General features: G+C 39.4%; 1 protein-coding gene across 2 annotated transcripts in view; it reads left to right on the top strand.

Annotated features, from left to right (window-relative positions):
- The window catches only part of ADK (adenosine kinase), a 270,648-nt gene extending 256,996 nt beyond the window's left edge, over positions 1-13,652 (top strand). Inside the window, exon 11 of one of the 2 annotated variants that reach the window (XM_031603000.2) lies at positions 12,524-13,652. In XM_031603000.2, coding sequence (XP_031458860.2) covers positions 12,524-12,648 — 125 coding nt within the window. In that variant the 3' untranslated portion in view covers positions 12,649-13,652. The remainder of the gene's footprint in view (positions 1-12,523) is intronic. The other variant, XM_031602999.2, reaches the window with a different exon arrangement.
- Positions 13,653-15,105: the final 1,453 nt, after the last annotated feature.

The following is a 15,105-nucleotide window of genomic DNA, read 5'->3' as shown; positions in this document are numbered from 1 at the left end:
TTCTGTTTCAACTGTCAGGAAATGACTCTGAGATTAGGCAGGGAGAGCAACAGAAGCAGACTTCTCTCCTTCTGTATGTATTTTTGAGCAAGTGTGCCTCACGGCATCCTCATCTTCTCTTTGGAAGTCCTTGTGGAGATTTTCCTCTCTTTTTGTTTATGTTTCTATCACCAATCTGGCTAAATTCATTCCTTCATCTTTAATGTCAAGTTAATCCTGAACAATATTTGTCCATCTTAATCTAAATGCCTCTACAAATTAGATAAAGACCTTGGACCCCTCTGAGTTTGCCTAAAGATCTTCACATAGTTCCAATTTTAGTCTGCTTTTGTGAGGTAAGAGCTAATGATTGTCTATAAAGTGACAGCCAGCTTTGACTTCAGAGTTAAGTAATATCTGACGTATTTCTACATCATTGAAATGTTAAAATATTATCCTTAAAGGAAAACAGTCTTCAAATATATAAGTGCATACATACATTTATAAAAATGCCGTACCAGAAAATGTAGACTTGTAAAGAATCTACAGTGCACAAAATAATAGCTCATCATTACTGCTCTCCTTGTAAGTTTGGTTCAAGAAACCTTTTTTAAAAAAGCTTAGTTTCTGTTTTCCAAGCACTCCAGTGCTTGGAATATCATCACTAAAGCCAGTGCATTTAAACAAATATAATATTGATAAAAATGGAAAGAGAATTAAATCCACTGTTGAAGTTCCACAGAATCCATCATTTATGGAAGGAATCCAAGAATATTTAAAATTAAAAAAAAAAATCTTGATGGCATCTAACATGATCTGAACTGGCTCTACTTTAAGCCATGGGCTGGAATCAGTCACCTCCAGATGTTCCTTCAGGACATTAAGGATCCAGGTGCCATTTCCTGCTTCTCTGAAAGTCCACCCTCACTCATCCTCTGTGGGCTGTGCTGGTTAAAGAGCAGAAGCTGACTAAATTAAAAAATGAAGCTGATACAGTGGCAATTCCATCTTCTCCCAATAAATCTGATGTAGAGCAAAGACGGGCTGTGTTCATAGCTTTGTTTAATAAGTCTCTTATGTATTACAAGTAAAGGATTGTGCAGATAGTGACATGTGCATGTGTGTGAGAAATGGGAAACATTCTCATGGATGCTATATGACTATACCAGGAGTGCTAAACATGACAAAAAGATCTGATAATGCAGTCAGCAGAGACAGGTGATTGGAGTGGTTTGTCAGAAAGCTGAATTATGAGTAAGCTTGCAACTGTATTAAAAAGCAAGCTCTTAATGGATTTTATGGGACTGTCTAAGACTACGAAAGAGTCTGTTTTTACTAGAAACACAGCAGATGAAATAGTCCTCTTTCTTGTTGTCTTTTTATCTCTGTATGAATCTCTGTTGTAAGTGCTGCCTTCCCTCTGATACTCAGCACCCCCAAAATGTTCTAGATTGGTTGTAATAGGAGCTCAAGGAACTAGGAGTTGTTCTTTAATGAACAGCAGGGGGATGATATCAGAAGCTATTTAATCTACTTACATTGGTCTTAATTTGTATAGGGGTTTCTGTACGTGTGTAAGATACCTTAGGAAGTTGTCATCACTTTTAATCACATTTGATAGAGAGAAATACAGTGGATAAAATGTCACTGCTGTCAAGTAGTATCTTCAGATAACTCCAGAGCCATGAGATGCAATTTTATTTGCCAGCTGGGAGTGAGGCCTTTGTGTATGTATGTGTGTGATAGCAATTAAATATGCATGTACATGTAACTTGTGGTTTATTTCTGTTATAACATTTATCTTCGTGAGAAATGAGACGAGGGGATACTTTTGAATTGTTTTGTCTTTTCTTTGAAGTAAAGATAAATGTTTTAGCAGAAATCATCACTCTGTTAGTCTTCATTTATACAGCATGGGTGGCTAATTGCCTCTGAGCAATCCTGTTGTTACAGAGATCATGGCTGATGAGATATGAAGCTTTGAAATAAAAATACCTTCTTAATGTCAGCAGCACTTTGACTGACAGCCCATTTTGCCAATCTTTAATACTCCTGTTTTATAAACAGCATATATGAGTATAATAGCCAAGCTACAGATAGGGCATCAATCTCTGCTTGCTAGGGGAAATCTTGACAGCGTGTTCATGACTTACCTCCTGTGTGTTCTGGTGGCATCCTTAACTCTCTCAGGCAAACATCACATCTAAACCTAGGCTATTAGGTGGCCATGTTATCTCTGTAACTGATCTTTGACAAACTAGAAGATGACCAGATTACATTTTCCTGGCTGATTTTGTTCAGTCTCAGCTAGAGGCACTTCGTTATTCTGATCAATACTGTAGCTGGTTGCTAGCACTTTCAGCATTTATTCTGGCACAAATTAAATATTTGTCACAGTTTAAATTGCAGGTACTTGAGCAAAACCAGAAAAATGAATGCCACTCAGGAAAAACAAGGCATATTCCTGTTTTCTGTTTAATCCCCTATTTAATTTTTACCAATTCCATTCAGAATTATTTCATTGGAAGTAATGCACTCTTTTGTGTTGGCAGTACATGTGACTCTGGTAACAAATGTTGTCCCGGTGTAGTTGTGATCCAATCCATTTAAGGTTTCTCCAGGTGCTACTATTCCGCAGATTGCTAACTGTTCAGCTTAGTTAAGTTTATTACTTACTTCTTTTTTTTTTTTTTTTTTAATCAAAATATGGTAACCTACGTATGGTAATTCCCATTTTTATCTATACAATATTAAGACAATCCAGAAAAATATGTAGCAGAATTACTGTAAGGCAAAATGTTAGTATATTTGCTGACATTTATTTTTTTCAGTAGAAGGGAGAGATCCCTTCAAAAGCATCAGTGAATAGAAATAAAAACCCTCAGAACTTTCTCACTAGACTGCAGACGACCCGATCCATCTAGCTGCTGTGTCTCTTTTCCTGTCAGTGACAACCCCAGTGCTAAGGGAATCTCAGTATGCAGCAAGGTGATTAATATTTGAGGTTTTAAAAGGCCTAATTTCCCTCACCACAAATTCAGAGTCGTTCTGGACAGGCTTTGTGATAAGCAAGCATTGAATAGGCTGTGTACATTTTCAAAACAAATCCACTACTTTAAAAATAGATTTTAAAACCAACTGTAAGGTTCTAATTTTTGACAAATTGACTTAACACCTCAAAGCAAATGATTGCCGTTAAAAATGTTTTGTCATCTCTACTATCCCTATCCTTATAACGTTTCATTTTATGTTAACGTGTCATGTGTTAGAGAATCATGTAATGATAAATAAAATGTTCGTGTGGAAGGTTAGAAATTACTTTAATGAGTTATTATTGCCTTGCTCTCAGACTGTTGGTAATATTTTTGTGTTATTTTAATGAATTCTGAGTAGAGACAGAGGCACTAGTCAGATTGGATCATCAAGAACATTCCCCTGGGAGTCAGGGCAGGAAGCAGTCCCCTAAGAAATGATGTGTCAGATTAAGCTGATGCTATATTTGCAGGAAACACAACACACAACAAAATATAAAAATACACTGAAATCACTGTTATCTTTTTCACATCGGAAGTGAATTGGTTTGGTGCTACAGAGACTGACACAATGATCATAAAGGCATCTCAAGGTGTGGTGTTGGCTGGGGATGTGCTCATTCACTTCTTTTGCACTGTGGCTTCTTCTATTATTAGATAGCACAATAACTTCTCCCATAGTTTGTTCACTTTTCCTACAGAGACGGGCTCATACTTGAGGTGGGAACATGGCAAGTTTGCAATAAGAAGGAAAGAAGATTAAAAAAACATTATCTGAGTTGAAAGCAGTGGTAGTAGCAGCACATCCAGGTTTGTTTGATGCTGATCTCTTACCATACCTAAAAGGATGTTACTGTTATTAGAGGCCAGTGAATGATTAGTATCAAATCATGACTGCAACAGATATTTAGATAGACAGAAGTTACTAAGTGATGTTCTGTAGAATAGGAGGTGTGTGAATATGATGCTGTGGTAGACTTTCAGCCCCCAAAAATCAAGGAATTCGTAGGCTCATTGCCAAGTAATTTCCACTGCATTGGTTGTTGCTTTCTGATTCTCTTTCAAACTGCTTGGCTTGATGGTGTGGAAGTATACCTGCAAATAAATCCTTACTGGCTTACGGTGCTCTGCAAATACAGCCTAAAATTTCTAGGTTTTGTGGATAGGAATTTCAGCCACAAGGTTACATTCGCATAGCCATTTCTGTACGTGAACATATGACAGAGCATCATGCTCTCAAACAATGTTAAAAACTGAATAGAGATTAACAGTTCCATTTTGTTATGCTTAGGACTTCATTACTCCTAGTGAAATTTTCTTTTTTATCCTGAGCTGTAGCTGTAGTAATCTGCACCATTCAGTGTCAATACTGAGAATCTGCTCTGAAGCTCAGAAAATGTATCACTCCTGAGGTATTAATGAAAAGGGGGAAAAAAGTTTTTTTCATTTTTATGTCTCAAAAATAGCTAAGGAGGATTTTAATATTTGAAGAACACTTCCAGGAAACTTTCTAGGAGAAGCTTCTAGAGAAACTAGAGAGAAATATCAGCCTAGAAAGTTGGGTGTTTTTTTTCTCACATGATTGGACATTTCCAATGAAATACCTGCATTATGATTTGGCACACACACTGTCTTGGATTATTCTTTGCAAGCTTGGAGGATTTTTTGTTTTGTTTTTGTTTTAACAAATGTTTTCCACCTAATCCTGGCTGTTGGAAACAAACCCGAAGGCACCAGATTCTGATGCAGAAGAGAATTTTGCCAACGTTTATCTTCTGGGTTTAAAAATGAAGAATAGGACCATCAGAAGTTATAACTTTGTTATACCAGTTTCTACTATCACATCTTTCTTGGAGCTTGTTGTAAAATTAAATGATTCTGCTACTGGTCAATGAGGTGCACTGGGGACTTTTAATAGAAGTTATATGCAACGCATATTGTAAATGGAGCCCATGGAGGATGGTTAATGTGAAGGGTGTCACAGTATCAAACACTTCAGCCTCTCCTCTGACTGTGAATTGTTCTTCCACAGAGAATAGGATTACTCAGTCAAAGCATATGCTGAGAAGTTGGAGTCAATGGGAAAACTTCCATTAGTCACTAGGGGGAATCTAAGTTTTCTCCATCCTTTGCACAGCCTTCAGGACCAAACTGCTGTGAAGCTGCGGTCACTCGTACTTGCACAAAGACATCAAAGAAACAGTAATTTTTCCTCTGATACAGTCTCTGATGGGACCAAGCATCTTTATAGGCCCTGGAAGTACGATTGCACCTTACTGTACAACCTGCTGTGAGCTGGCCCAGAAAGTCCAGCAGTGGCAGTCGTATGCAGTGCAATAAAAATGTTCAGCCTTGAGTAATTTATTCCTAATGGAGTAACAGGGGTATAGTGGAGTTTTATTTTTTGATTGTCAACATTCTTTTCAGGAATCTTGCATTGACTTTTTCTGTATGTAATGCTTTAAAACATTAGGATCTGGGATCTTTTTTTGTGTATTCAGCACTTCTTCTCCAGTTCTGAAATGGCTGCTAAAGTGAAATGAGTACACTCCTCTCCCTTATTCACAGTCTTCCAGTAAATGTGAAGTTGCATTATTTGCATGTGTCCATAGGTGACTGTGTGAACTCAGAGAAGGAAAAGCATGGATCTGTCCGAGTGGTCCTGACAGCAACTGAGCGCACTCAAAATATATCCATAAATATAAAGAAAACAAGAAGGATAGAGGCAGCAACAGCAATACTGGCTGCTTTTCTTGAATGAGTGTTTGCTTTGATATTCATGTTGGTGATGAGTGGTTAGAAAATAAGTTTGTGTAAGTGAAGTACACAGACAGTGAAGTGCATCTCCAATTTAGCATGTGACCATTTTATAAATAGAGTAGATATAGACTTCCAAAACATTTTATTCGTGATCTCATGGTTTTGTCATTCTCTGGAAGTAAAAATATTGACATTTACCAGGCTATTTGTTCCAGCTTTCTGATCCCCTGCAGTTTATTTTTATAACAACCTTATCGATGAGCCTCTTACTCAGCTCTCTAGGTTTAACTGAGTTGAGTCGATTTGTTACCACAGCTTCAAGTAGCTGTTACAGAACAAGCAAGACATCCTAATAAAGCTGTAAACGTGTTTACTCAAACATGGTATTGATTTTACTTGGAGAGGGAGAAGCCAGTGCTTAGCATGGTGTCAGGGAGGATGAATTTAACTGCAGCTTTTCATTGTCATCTGTCATGGTTGTGAAACACTAAGTGAAGCCACAAGGGGATAATTAGAATTGCCAGAAATTTAGCCCCTAAAATCAGTTAATCACTTGGGATTTTTGTAGTTTAATTAGTTTTTATTAAAACTTTCCTCCCATGGTATACTTGGGAAGGCTTTTCTAATGTTCTTTCCAGCGAGAGTGAGATTTCAAGGTTGCCACTTGTTAGATATACATCTTAAATGACTGCTTTTCTGAAAGGGTTGGTAACCTTTCTTCACTCTGCTGTAATTAGGCTGGCAACGCGGCTCTGTAGAAGCATAGAGCCATCTCATTTTAAAAGAAAAGGAAAGATGCTTTACTTTGTGCACTTGTTTGTACTTGTTGAATTTAATAGCTCGAATGTGCATATGTGGAATACATCTTCTGCTGTACCAGGAGAGAACTTAGGTGTGTGAAAATTGAAAGACGTATCATGTTCTTGAAGATACTTACATTTGTCTTCTATACCATAAATCTAAAGGTTTAGACCACAGTGCCAAAATACATGAAAACAGGAGCCAAATCCCACCCTTAATCAAAAACGTTTCCATTTAAAATAGCCAGCATTTGGTTTGATAGCAATGGGCAGTGCCTTTGGCTTACCACAGTTCTTGGCTGTAATATCCACCATCTGCCACAAAATTAAAAAAGGAGAAACCTCAGCATGTTGACGTACAGTCGTTCAGTGACTACATTGCGGAATCGTCTGATGCCAACATCTTTTACAAAATCTAGGCTGGCTGGTTGGCTCTTGGCACCAGCGTTGCTAACCACCTAATTATAGCTGACCAGACTCATGGTGCTCCACAACATTAATCCACTTCAAAAGCAGTAAAAGACATCCAAAAAAGGAAAGAAAAAAAAAAACAACAACAACAACAACAAAAAAGCAACCCCCCGTCATATCTGCTACAAGACTTTAAATTACCAAGGTAATGTTTCTTGAAAACTACATCTTCCCACGCTGATGGCCTGGAAAGCTGCTGGGATCACTTAAAAATAGAAGAACATTTAAGCAACTGTGATAAATGCTGTACACAAACAAGAGTGTAAAAAGGTGCTTACAGCTGTCCTCTGCAGTGGGATAACACCATCTTAAAAAGGTCATTCACAGATTAAGCTGTAGAAACTTTAAATACAAGAAAGAGGAGATAGCTCTGTTGCTCGTGATCTGGGACTGGGACGATTCTGCAGGTGAATGGCCGGCCTAACGTGGAGTATATTGGGTCCTGTAGGGCTCACCTGAAGGGAGAGGATTGTCTGGGAACATCCTGTAGCAAACATTCTTTGATGACCTCTAACTTAGGGTCAGGTTGTGATTGTTTATAATTAATACATTTGATCATTGCATTTTTCCTGCTTTTTTTCTCTTGTATAGAATTACGTTACTATTTTCCTTGAGCGTTTTATGAAGTTTGGAATTGTGAAAGAGACTGCAGAAAGACTAATAGTGGGGAATCTGAATGTCAGAGGCTATAAATGGATTTCCAGCCAGTATTAGTAATTAACAGTCATTAAAATTAATTGTCAAGTTGTACAATTTGAAATGAAACATTTGGCTTCAATATGATCTGTTTTTAAGTGTTGTTAAACCATTTCTGAAGCAGACCAGAACTGTTTTAAAAAAAACAGCTATTGGACTCCTACATTTCCATCCAACTGCCCTAGCACTAGGCGTTCGTTCAGAGTTACCGCCTATATTCAGGAAACAAAACTTGCAGAGAAATCACATTTCAGTGAAATTGCCCCTGAAATGCCTACTTTGCTGGCCGCAAGGAAATGAACTTGTTTCTTCATTAATGATTTTAAAGTGCTGCTCCTCTCTAAAAAGTTACAAAGTAAGGACAGCACCTTTTGTGTCAGTGGGTGCACTGTTTCACTGTGTCTTTTCAGAATTGTATTGACATGGCCAAAGAGATTTGAGCTCGTTTCGGCAAGGGCCTTCTTTCGGGTGTGGGTTCTGAGGCTCAAGCACCACTTCTGGCACTTGGCTTGCAGAAATGTTAATTTGGTGGTGAGCACAGAAAGGAAGAAAACAACTCGACTTTTCTGTTCCCCATTCTGTTTGCAGACCTAACATTATAAACATTGTCTTTGAGCATATGTAACAAAGATGCTGCAGATAATAAAGATTAACTCTCAATTATTTCAGGCACTCTTTTCAGAGGAAAGTGATTTTGGAGATGCCTTTCTCTATTGAAAAGAAAATAAATAATTATGGGCCAATAATAGCTATTGGTGTCTTGCAATCATGTGTATCATCTGGGAATGTGAATACATTTTGTTTTAAGGTTTTGTAGCACTGTAAGGTTTACAGCAGCTTTTGAAGGTGACTTGGCTTTCTAAGAAGAAATGTATTTCATGGAATGGACTAGACACAGTTCCTTAGAAGTTCTTACTGGGTATAGGTACAAAGTGGTTACTTGGCCGTCCGTGTCTGTGGGAGCCAAAAGGCATCTTGGCCTGCTCCAAGACCTTCCAGTATGGCTAATTGCAGTGTGGAGGTCTGCAAGGCGTCCTGCAGCTGCCATGTCTCTTACTCCATAAACACTTTGGATGTCTGGGCAGGAGGCAGGTAAGTGGGAAACTCTTGAGTTTGGTTCCTGTCTTTGTGTTGTGGTGTGAAGAGTGCAGTATATAATGCATGTAATACTGTGAACAGCCTCAGCAGTGTGGAAATGCTGGTGCAGAACAGCTGCAATTGGAAGATGGTCGACAGTATCTCCTGAAATTACCTTGGTAAAGTATTTGAAGTGAGGCCTCGTGTAGCCAAAGTATATTACTACTTTTTGCACTCCATTCTGGTGATAGCTGGGAACTAGTTCTGGCCATGACATAAATTAAAATAGTTGCTGAGCTACTGTGATATAAGATGATGTAGTTCTGTGAGACCCATGGTGCAAAATCATTGCTGCCTTTTCTGCCTGTAAGAGAGTGCAGTAAGTCTGTAGCCATGTTCACTTATCTTCCTGCATTTCCAGGCACATCTCCTTGAAGTTATTACAGCCCTCAACCACCTATTATCTTTCCTCCGCTGCCCTGCTTGCTGGTAGAGCTGCTTCGGTGTTTCAGTTCAAATCAGCCAGGTTAGCAGAGACCTGTTAACCAGTTCAGACTGATCTGGCTCATTTGGACAGAGCGCCAGGATACACTTAGCAGCACAGAAGGGTGGTGAAAAACAGATGGGGCACTACTGAACTAGGAGACCTGAATCCATGCCTTGAGACTATGACTCAGGGGGTTTGCATCAGAGTACCTTATACTCTGGAGGAGAGAAACTATAAATTACATTCTGACCGTGTTGCTTTTGACTAAAAAGAGCATTCTTCAGCTGAAACAGCCAACCCGATAGAGCTCTTTGTTTCTCTACTCAAACAACAGTGCTTTTGGGTGCTCCCTCGGGGTCTGCTTTGCCAACTGCCTACTCTTAGTATGTGATGTAGAACTGTTTTTGTGGTATGTGTGTTTGTATTGTCATTCGACGCGATATCGTGTCAGATACTGCTTTTTCTATTTCATCTATAACGTACGTTCCTTTTAAGAGAAACTCAACAGACAAGAGAATGGTTTGAGGGCAAACTCCCCACTGCAGTTTCTACATACCTCATATATGACAGCTGCACTTAATGTCATTTCTCTGCCACTCTGAAATCACAGAGATCTCTCATTTCTATCCCCAATTAGAACAGAATTTTTTTCCACCTGATTCTTTCTCGTGGTCAGAATAAATAAGAAGTAGCTTCATTGAAGACAAAAAATTTATACTAGCTTGAAACTACTGTGAACCTGGGAGGTGGTGCCAGTCTCAGTCTATTTGATATTGAAAAGTAATTCATGTTTTACGGTCCTTTGCTCCTTGGTATTTCCTCATCTTCATGTATGTTTGATACCTTGATTATAAGCACAGAGGACAGCTGTGTGTAAACCGCTCTCTGAACTCATGCTCTGCACAAAGCCTAGCTGCGTGTTTGCCTTTGGAGGCCTGCCCAGTGCGTCTTCTGTACTTACTGAGTCAGAAACGGACTGTCTTAACAGCCTTATTTTACATACGGTTACAACTTGCTCTGAAGTTTTAACCACCCAGAAGCACACTGGCAAGCTACTGCCTCCCAGGCAGTTTAAATGTAATGATTGACATTCTCTGCGCATCCAAGAAAGTTTTCTCTAAGAATGCATGTTAATTTAATGGAGAGCAGACCATTTCCATCTCGTTATTCAGAAATGTCCTGATTTCTGCCAGGCATGCTGTTTGAATTTCTCAACTGTTACCCAACTATTACAGCTGGACCATCCTGCCACAGTTGTGTTGTCTGTCATCCCCTGACTGCCGCCAGTGATAGCACTCACAGCACAGTTTCTTCCTATTTCAGATTCTCATCTTTGTATACTGAAATAATGCTGTCTTCTCCACTTGTGTTTACGGACTTAACATTTGTTGGCAAAGCAGTCATATTTCTCCAGTTAATGTCGGTCAATATCTGTGAAATTCCATCTTATGTGTAGTTCAGGTTTCTCTGGAAAAAATATCGATGTCAGAAAAGTACATTTTTTTTCCTAGTTGTCACCTAAAACACCTATTTTCTATGCTTTCTCCCATTCAAATAAAAAGTACTTGATTTATGGGTTCAGCAGTTTTAAGCAAAGCTCCAGCCTCTTCTCTCTTTCAGTGCAGTTTAGAGAAAACTGTGTTATCAGCTTGGCTTCTTTTTACCATCAGACATGGAAGAACATGGTAATCCATAAAAATGACCTGTTGCTCAGCAGGTTTAGCCCTGATCAATCTGTAACATTATTTTTCATGATTTGCATGATTTTTTATCTTCAAGGAACCAACGTTATGGCATTGGATAGTTTATTTTTATCATATTCTCAAAATATGCCCTAATGTTCCACTCTGAAGGAAATATTTAGAAAAGGAGCATGGGTTAAAGGAGGGCATCACAGTTTAATGTAGAGTCTTTATTCCAGCAGTAACTGAGGTGAGCAGAGGAAGTGTACTTGACACTATGGAAAGAAAGCTGGTAAAACATAGCTTTGAATGAAAAGCCATCATGTCAAAAATTGGTCCTTATGAGCTACATAGTTTCAAGGCTAGATTTGGACTGTGAAGGACCTGCACAGAGCATGACACAGGAACTTGAAATGGTGGATGAAAGCTTTAAAAGGAACATGTTTCAGCTCAGATTTTCCTACGCAAATCTCGCTTTCCTTCAGTGATTGGATGGAGAAGGGGGAGACATCTGAAAGATATTAAAAAACAGGATAAAAGTGAATAAAATATTACCTCTAGAATGACAGAGTGGAGCTTTAAATAATAAGAAACTGAGTTTACTTTTCACATCTTGAAAACCTATATTTTAAAAATACATTTCACCTCTGCCATAAGTTCAGTCATGCTTTTGATCACAAAAGTTGTGGCCAAGACAAAATGTTTCAGAGATAAAGGACTCAATCCATAAAACTTCTGGTGTGACTTGTACTTAACTTTTCCAAGTACCTATGAATAATCTTCTTTTTAATACTCTATTTGCTTATATTCAGTTGAAGATGTACTCTGGCATTCAAAACAGCAGTGATTTCTGGTTTTCTAAACCATGGATACTGGGGGTTTTGTTGAGTAAAGCAGTTAACTAAGGGCTGTGATTGTGAGAGGTGCTTGGCTTTTTGTGGTTCGCTGTTGGTTTGTGTATCTCAACGTGGCAAGAGGTGTCCACTCCTTTGGAAGCCTTGGGTTAAATTTCCTGAGACCAGGGGCAACAGATGACATCTAATTTTCTTTGACAGGTAAAATGTTCTCTGTCTTCACTATGAACCCCTTTAACTGTGAATAGAGATAATGTTTGTTATGTGCTTTTCCCTTCTCTTGAGAAAAGCCTGCACCAGTGACAGTGATGTAGGGCTGGAGCTGAAGCCGGCAGGAACAGAAGGAGCTCTCTTCAGCAGGGAAAAGTGCTGCTGTGTTTTTGAAATGATATTTGAGGAATCAGGATTCTCTCTGGAAAAGAGCAAGAACTCTAGTAAATCCTCTTCAGGTGTCTAAAAAGATCAGTCTTGATGATCATTGATTTACTTGAAGCTACCAGCTGGAGACTTCAGGTAGAAATGACAGCAGCAGCACCTAACTCCTCAGCTCACTTAAGCACAGCGCTTTATGTACCCAGGTACATACAGTCAGGCCACTGTCTGAGTGCCCTGCTCCATGACAAGCTGGTACACTTCAAAACCTAACCATTCTCTCCCTTTTTTCTCTGTCCCTCTTTATTCATAGGCTTCCTCTCGCAGCTTGTCTATGACCGGCCGGTGACCGAGTGCATCCGAGCTGGACACTATGCAGCCAGCGTCATTATCAAGCGCTCAGGTTGCACCTTCCCAGAGAAGCCTGACTTCCACTGATACCGGTGAACTGGAGGGATCAAGAGTAACTCTCATATTGCCGTGGGATCGCTGCCTAAATTTTTCCTCCTTCCTTGTCCTCAACTTTCCAATTACCTGCATCAACGGTTCTGTACTTCTGTTCATTTCATTTTAAATGAAATATATATTTCTATGATGTTTTCCTTTCTGTGCCACTACCATGTCTCACTAGTCTTAACTTTTGGAAACTGTGCTAAGTGAAGCTTATTCTTGTATCCGCCTGGAAAAATTGTTCTATTGACACAGTTTAAAATGAAGTCCTGTGTAATTGACACTGCTGACTAACACAGTAAAATAATGAATTATCTGGTTTTATCTGTGTCCTACTCAACTTACTTGAAATGAACAGACCTGACTGTATTTGTGACATAACCGTATAAACCAGGAATAGTTCTTTCTGTATAGTGGAGTCACAGTAGCGTTAAGAGCAGTGTGAGCGTCCCGAGAATTTCCTTCAATGTCTGAGTGTACAAGATCTGGCCATCACATCCAGCCCAGCCACCGTGGAAGCAAATAGCTATCTGTCAGAACTTAAGGGCGCAATCATGCTGATGTCAGTGACTGTGGGTCTGGTGCTCTGTGGTCACTGTGCCCTGACCTCACGCCGGGCTGCCAGGTGAGCATGCAGATAGGTACTTTCAGGGATTTCAGGGCAGAGGCACGAGCTGATGATGAACATAACGTATGGCTAGATCCTATCTCCTCAGTGTGAGCTTTTTAAAGGCTGTATTTAATTAAGGTACACGTAGTGAAAATGAGGTACAGAAATATTTATGCAGGATATATTGACAGGACATGCCAAATGGAATCTCTGAAACGCACATTTTTAAACTTTTAATTTACTTTGGGTAATTATCAATATGGTGGATTTTGTTTGTATTTACAGTATTCAAAGAGGTGATCTGACACTGCATTCATTACTTTGCTATGTAATTTGATACTGATAAATAAAAAATTGTCGTACAGTAACTCTCAGCTTTGTACTGTTGTATATGTGTCATTCCTCAACTGTCTTACTGAAACGAGAGCAGGAAACAGGCGCCTAACCCACAGTGTGTGTTAGATCTCTGCTTTTCAGCCGTGGCTTTCTGCATCCATGTGGATGTTCAAGAGTGAGCTCTGCACTAAGTAAGGAAAGAACATCACTGTAGTGTTCATACCACAGAGAAGATGAAAAATTGATGGCTAGGATTTGTTGTAGAATGATAAGTCACTGCAGTCAGGTTTCACATTTTACTACAGAGCACTGAACAAGGAATACACAAGAACTATTTGTTACAGTGTTGATGTACCGCAAAGAGCACGGGGAGACATTGAGACTATGGTCCTGATTGCCTTTTTTCTTTGTCCCAGTCTCTGGTTTTATACATGGGAGAATAGGCTCTGTCTTCCCAGAGGTCACCTGAGGGGGTTCCTGCAAGTGCATCAAAGAGCTTCAAACCAGCCACCTCTGAAAGTCCTCACAGGGCCATGGAACTCCACATTGCAAATGCAGATCGCTGCATCTGAAGAATGGGCTGTTCTTCAAGGGCTTGGGTCACAGCTTCCAGCTGAAAAGGGTTGCATGTACAGGTGTTATCCATCTGTGGAACTACTCAGGAACAGCTTTGTGCAAATAAGACTTAGCTGTTTGCTCCTCGGTGCTGCTCTCAGATAGCTTTGAGTTTTACATTTCTCACATTCTAGCATAGGAGAGAGGGAGAGGAATTAATATACTGTTGTGAAGTGGAACAGCAAACAAAACTGAGAAGGGCTACAGTATGTGTTGTCTTCAGGCTTTATGAGTTTATTGGAACAATTGTGCTTTTACTATCTCATTGCTAATTTTTAGTTCTTTAAATTGATATATCCGTGCAATGTATTTTAGTGAAGAAAAGGTGATGGGCTGAGGAAGGATGTTTTGCAGTCTGCCTTTAACGCACGGTCACATATAGCACACCATGCTTACTGTATGAGTTTGGCTGTCAGTAAAGAAAGAAAAATAATCTAGTGGTTAAATCTGCTGTTCCCTTTGCCCTGTATCTGTGACACATTCCACTCGTTTTGTAACAAATTTATCCATGTCCTGGCCAGATACTTATGACTTGTTTCAAACAGAATTTAAACATGTAGATGTTCTTTGCCATGACAAAGAAATTAAAAAACAACGTATCTACTTTAGAGGAAGGGAGGATATATAAAGGAAGGGAATTGTCAAATAGGATGTGGGGTGGTTTTCTTTTTCTTTATCTAGGCTGCTGCTTCTTTTCAAGTCAGGATGCAAGAGAACCAAGTTAGAGGTTCTGTTGTGAGCTTTTCCACTGACGTGCTTGGTGAGCCTGGACTCCTGACATTTGGCTCCAAGTGTCAGCTGCAGAGCATAATTTGAAGCCAGTGGGAGCAGCTGAGGAATAAACTACCACCCATTTTGTGGAAGGGCATCAGAATCTGACCTGC

Source organism: Phasianus colchicus, chromosome 8 (genome assembly GCF_987193195.1).
Source record: "Phasianus colchicus chromosome 8, bPhaCol1.hap1.1, whole genome shotgun sequence".
Taxonomy (NCBI): domain Eukaryota; kingdom Metazoa; phylum Chordata; class Aves; order Galliformes; family Phasianidae; genus Phasianus; species Phasianus colchicus.
The sequence above is the reverse complement of the archived record's forward strand: the minus strand, read 5'-3'. Positions and strand labels throughout refer to the sequence as shown.